At 46.6% G+C, this 6412-nt stretch overlaps 1 protein-coding gene across 1 annotated transcript; it reads left to right on the top strand.

Moving 5' to 3' along the window:
* Positions 1 to 634: 634 nt before the first annotated feature.
* MELLADRAFT_112858 (uncharacterized protein) lies at positions 635 to 4520 on the top strand (the record flags this gene model as incomplete). Its single annotated transcript, XM_007417409.1, has 9 exons — positions 635 to 896; positions 962 to 1037; positions 1139 to 1515; positions 3073 to 3226; positions 3390 to 3553; positions 3642 to 3733; positions 3819 to 4211; positions 4279 to 4431; positions 4494 to 4520. The coding sequence occupies 9 exons, from the start codon at positions 635 to 637 to the stop codon at positions 4518 to 4520; spliced, it is 1698 nt and encodes a 565-aa protein (XP_007417471.1).
* Between the last annotated feature and the right edge of the window lie 1892 nt (positions 4521 to 6412).

Genomic DNA, 6412 nt, shown 5'->3' with positions numbered 1-6412 from the left:
TGCTCTAGTAAAATCAAAGCAATTCAGGGTAGACTATAGGAACGGGGTTTTGCGCGAGCAATTCTGAGAATCCTGATAATGTCTGAGAATCGTGAGAACCCCTGCTAACCCCATGGATCATGGGTCCACATCAGTCGACATCACATGTAAGATTTAACATAAACAGTATGTCGCCGTTTACTACGTAGCGACTTACTGCCGTCCATAAGGGGAGCTTGCGTGGCCTACTTGTGGGCACCCTCCTACCCCTTGAGGTGTCACCTCCCACGCCTCGCGATGCGACCTCACGCGACTGTCGACACCTCACCCGTGTAATCTTGATCACCACCACGCATACCGTATACCCTCCACCCACACCCTCAACCCACCAAGTCATCCATCTCCTGGTTATATCCCAATCCCCTCGACCATGCTTCTGACTGACTTCGTAGGCCAACTCACCACCACGAATCCTCGACTGAGCACCTCTCTGACGGTGGCCGACTTTGTTCGCTTCATGTCGCTTGCATCCGAAGTCCAACACTCGGCCGGTCAAGGCCTTTGACTGAGATCTTATCGTCTGCCAGTTGCCAACTTCCTCCTGTCTGCCCTAACCCCAGCCTTTCCTCACAAACTCATTCACAGCTTGTGGAGGATGGCCTTCGACATCTTCCCCTCGGCTCGTATCGATTTGACTGCTTGCATCCGCAATCTCGGCGTTCAACCAGATGTCTCCCAAGTCGCCGAGCGATACCTACGGGCCCCTGTAACCAAGTGCCTTGTATGCCCCAGCTCACCAAACTTACACGTCCACTCCCGCCTCAACGCCTACGTCTTTGACTCAGATGGCGTACACACCGCTGAGACTACTATCTTGAGATGCCCTGGTAAGATTGCTTTAGTTTTGTCATTAAATTGTACGTTTTTCCGCTCGCTCATTACCTTCCTAAATCCCAGATGCGAAATGTGCAACTTCCTATAGGCCTAGCTACTACACCAAGAATGATGTACGCTGCTACTACACGATGGAAATGGGCCGTGATCCGGAAACCCTCCACGTACATTGTCATTACTACATGACCCGCCGATTGCATAGCATGTTACGCGGTATTCAATTCCTAGCGCAGTAAGATATAACGTTTTTACAAATCTTTCCAAGCCGTGGTTGTACACTGAAGCCTTCGCGTGATAGCGTTTCACATTTCAATTTAGTTAACTGGTACAATCGTACTTATGTCGACAACTGCAACATCCCCCAATTCGCCTCCGATCAAGCCTTCACCCCGGCGATGTCGCAGCCGATGTGCAGCGATGGCCTGGACTTGATTTCTCTCCTCAACCACGCAGATCGTCGTGGGACCCAGCTGATGGTCAGTGCGAGCGGGACAGACCACCTACGTTTCGAGGATGCAATGGCCGCTCACCTGGAACTGCTGGCTGTTGAGGGCACACGAGACCGAGACCATTACTGTTCTCGTTGTGTGCGTATTCAATCAGCCGGAATTGATTCTGACACTGGGGAAGAAATCTTATTAGGTGAGTCACACTTCCCTAAACCTTCGTCTGTACGATATGCTGTTGATGACCGCGAATCTCTTTACCGCATGATCTATATTTCAGGAATCCGTGCGGTAGTTACTGATGGCCTGACTATAGGCCATTGGCGCTGTAGCGCTTCGACCGATCAGCTCGCTGACCTAGCACGTGACGCCGGATTACCCTTACCCGAAGGACCCTGCACAAACCGTCTTGAGAACATCAACGACCGGTTTTGCAAAGCCCACAAAGATGTCCTTGGCCAGATTTGTCAAGCTCAACCATGTCGAGTGTTGTGTGAAGCTGGTTCAAAGACCTGCGCGAAAGAAGCTCACATCAAGGCAATGGAGGCTTTCGAAACCCGAGTAGCAGGTAACTTTTCACTTACCGCCATTCTGAATCGGCCCGGTTCGAACCTCCCGTCAGATGCAACCGTACACCTCAATGCCGAGACCGGCGACTTTGAGGACTTGGACAGCGTGCAACAACACGACGAGTCCAATAGGTCTCACGAGGCCGCGCGTGACGGTGGACAGTCGCAAGAAAAAACAAAAGTTTGCCTCAGCCGCATGCGAACCCACAACGATCAACTGATCGTGGGGCCGTGTGGGATCATCCTGGCTCGCAAGACGTTCTATCATTCAGAATTGGTCAGTGCGGTAAAAGTGAGTGATACAGTTACAATCCTATAACTGGTTTGATTTTAGACACTGATTCCTTCCTGATTCCCATATGCAGGCATTTTTGGAAGAGACGTTCCCTCAGGGAATCCCAGAGGTTGTATTTTACGATAATGCGTGTCGCCTGACCGAACACATTTACCACGGTGCCGTCGATTCCAGCAGATTCAAGGATACAGTCATCCCAGTCGATCCGTTTCACCACCGCTCCCATGCGGGCAGTGATGACTTTTGCCAACGCTTCACCAATCCTAGACTCTTCCCCAATATTCAACAGAACAGCAAATGGGTTTTCAATGCCTCTGCGGCAGAACTCACCAACATATGGTATGGTGGTTTTGCCTCCATGTGCAGAAGCATGCACTCAGTCAAGTATAATTTTTTTTTGGAGGAGATGGTAGCATTACGAAATGCTTGGCTACTACAGAAACTCAGGAAGCGTCCTGGAATGGACTTCATTGGCAATGGCATTTTGTAGGCTGAATTTCAATGTGAGTCATGAAGGCTCTGCCGTTCTCTCTCGATTTTAGGCAATATGCTAACTAACAATTTCTAACAACATCCACATTCTATGTAACTTCTAAGATCCAAAGAAGGTACATACAAGCCCTCACTCATACATCTGTATACTATCTATCAAACGTAGGAAAATTTGTCAAATCTAAAACTAATCTAAGATAATCGATAAATTATTGGACCACTGGCGTTTTTTTTATACTTTCTTCTTCAACTGCGATTGGTAAATAAACAGTTGTTCATTCTCCATGAGGCTCGTCCAGTTGTTTTTTTTTATGATCTTTCACTAGCTCGCAAGAGCTTGTTTGGCTATCTGTGTTCGTTAAAGATCAAATTGTTCAACTTGATCTTCAATGACAAGACCGTATCTTGTCATGGAAGTTTGCTTCCATAAGATTACTAAGAGGACTTTGTGAGTACAAATGCCTCAAACAACTATTGTACAATCCGAGGCCTTTCACTTCACCATGGAACCTCCCATGGCTGACTTGGCACAATAGAACTTCACAAATTTGGTATGTATGTTGCCTCGCTGGGTGATGCACCATTCATTACTTACAAGGTAGGTAATGATTGGTTCGATCATTACCTTACTAATCATTACCTACCTTCTGGCCAACGTTCACAATGAGTTCGATGGAAATGATTGAACTCGCGCTTTCTGAATGAACTGCCCAGGGTTCGTGCAGTAGGACCTCCCCATACCACCGCCGCGTTGATAGCGCGAAGAGGCAGAGGCATAATCAACGTCCCAAATACTAATAAATTACCACATGGAACTTTGATATGGACGTGGCATTGCTGCGTCCATGTTGGAGTTCCCAACCCCGACTTGGCCCTCGGTTAGCACATATAACAAGGATTGAGGGAAGGAGAAGGTACAAACCATCATCCTTCCCACTTTATACCACCCATTCAATCCGTTCATAGCTTCAACATCTCAATCAGCACCTACCTACCCAAAGTTTACCAAGATGCCTTTCCCGGCGGTCATGACCGCTATTATTTCATGTCCTGAGATCGTAAGTGTCTATTTCCATCCAACATCCATCTCGCCAGTAAGAGAACGCACAACGCACCACCTAATCCAGTCTTTCCCGGTCGTAGGCGACTCGTGTGGAGCCCACGCAGACTGGCATTGGGTTGCACTCGTCCAGCACTCACCTCGCCTTGAAAGGTGATGACCAGCATGGTCATGCAGTGGCACCCCTCAAGGCTCTCGGTTTCGTGATGCCTTCCGAAGCCCTGCAGCGTGCAAGGACTTACAGTATCATTGGTCCCTTTGGTCACGATGACATTTCTGGCGAAAGCACGATCGAATACGCTCTCGACCCCAAGACAACGGTCGTAACGAACCCGCCTGATGATCCACGCCACCTTGCGGGCAAAGCCACCCTTAATGGCCTCGGCGTTGTTCTGGATTTTTATCTTGAAGATGTGGACGATCTCACCGGGTGGGAATTAACTATCAATGCAAAACACGACTGGTATGACCCGATAGTGGGTCCATCCTTCCTCCACATCTCTGATCAACCATTCACAGCTGACTGAGTTTTTCCTGTTCCAGAACGAGGTTATGAAAGAGTTCATCATCACATATCACTTTGGATTGATGACTCCACCAGACTACGAATTAGGGCGGGTCGTGGCTGGTGCGAGGATTTGGTTCCATGGCACTGTCCTTCGAAAAGATCCAGTTTCTGGACGGTTCATTTTCAAAGTAAGCACAACTTTATTCTTTAAACCTCGCGCCAACCTTCCCTGATTGGTTTTTCATCTCAGGTGCGCAACTTCGAGTTTACAGAGTGAGGCTTTCTAGTTATCGCTGCAAACATTGATGACAGCACATCCCTGATATAAACACATTGTAATGTGCTTGCATGTATTTCAATTTACTTCTCACATTTCACTTGTTCTTGCTTATTTCTGTACATATCTGCCTTCATGTACATGTACCATCCCCATCCAACTGTTTTGTTTTTAACGGAAAAAAACTTGGATTCCATGGTTTGATATTCTACATAGACTATCAAATGAGCCACATTGGAGCAAGGTAGAAGGTTTTCTCTTCCTGAGCCCTTGCATTATCAGGGGCATCTGTTAATGCAAGGATAGAGGTGAGTGGTTCTGTGTCACTATCTTCCCTAATTCAAATAAAACTGGACTTGGTGAGCTCTTGGCCAGACACTTCATAAGAATATGTAACCTGTACCCGGAAGAAGATAAACTGTTCCAAAGATTGGAAGTGTCAAAGTGTCAGGTTCAATGGGATCCAAAGATCTCAAAGTCACTTTGTATGCATGGTCTATTTCGTTTACCTATCATTGTAAGAGTACTGAATTTGAGGTTGTGATACAGAACAAGCCTTTGCATATCAGAAGTGTCAGGGTCACAATATCACAAGATCCAGCAAGAGCAAGGGTACATCACATGTACCCGCCCTGCAAGATATTGTATTGCCTTGAATGACTGTGACCATCAAGAACCTCCTGAGTTTATTAATAACACAAGGACTGCGCCTCGAATGAAATGTTTCTGCCGCCGGAAGACATTTCTTTTGACGCGCGGGCCCAAATGATTAACCCCCAAATTGCATAGCGTGTCAATCAAAGGTGGTTGTTTGAACTAAATCTTCCAACTCTGTAATGTATCCATGCTGCAGCCGCCAAATATTACATCACCCCACCCACCTATGTGCATATCCCATCACATGCAATTTGCACATCACATGCGATCATGATGTGATCTTGATGAGAATCATCCAACAGCTGTGTTCAAACCCAACCCTGTCAAGTCAAAAAACCCGGGACACCCAGTTGCGTTTTTGGTGGTAACTAGTTAGTGACAGCTCTAAACCGCTTCTGGCCAAAAAGTCAACCGGGGGTACCGGGTCTTTCGTGCCACCGGGTTTTGTTTGAACACGGCGTTTGCTTAATGTTGAGGAATGTGACCTTCAAGTTTGGACCACCCAACCCAAAAACCCAACATTACTGGCCGTCATGTGAGGGCCAGGGTGTGAAATGCCATGACTGCATGTCTGTCTCTGTCTTTTGGATTATGGTATCCAAAAATATCATTTGACAAAGAAGCCAAAGGGTGGGGCATAGGTTGTATTATTTATTGCATTCCACTTATTAGATATAGAGCAGCTCATTTGGAAAGTGAGCTGCTCCTATGGCCTGACTGCACATGTGTAATTGTTCTGGGAAATATATATCCAGTTTTACATGACCAGCCCTTTTTAAAAGGACATGGTTTTGGGGGAAAACCATGTCCTTTTCTTTGTCTCCTGGAAAAAAAAATTCCTGGAGATTGCATGCATGGCACATGTATCCAGTATCTCTGTATTCATGATGTGGCAATAAATACCTCTATATGATTGGTACCACATTCACCTAGCACATAGAGGCATTGTATTGCCCACAGTTTTCATTTCACAATTGCGAAACGTCCGTCCCCCGTGCAAGGCCCGCAGGTGCAATTATATATATGACTGACTGTACCTGTGAGGACAAAAGGGGTATGACATGTGTGCTGTTTTGGTGATACACAAGTGTGACCAAATCACCAAGGAATCTTGGGGAGGAGCATTATGCTACATATGGGGCTACATTTATATATATAAGGCATCAAATATATATATATATATTGGATGAACAGTCACAGTGTTGCCCCTTCAATAGTTAACTATTGAAGGCCAC

The sequence above is a fragment of the Melampsora larici-populina genome, assembly GCF_000204055.1.
Source record: "Melampsora larici-populina 98AG31 unplaced genomic scaffold MELLAscaffold_72, whole genome shotgun sequence".
NCBI classification, from domain to species: domain Eukaryota; kingdom Fungi; phylum Basidiomycota; class Pucciniomycetes; order Pucciniales; family Melampsoraceae; genus Melampsora; species Melampsora laricis-populina.
Note: the sequence above shows the minus strand (reverse complement) of the source record. Positions and strands in the feature narration are given on the sequence as shown.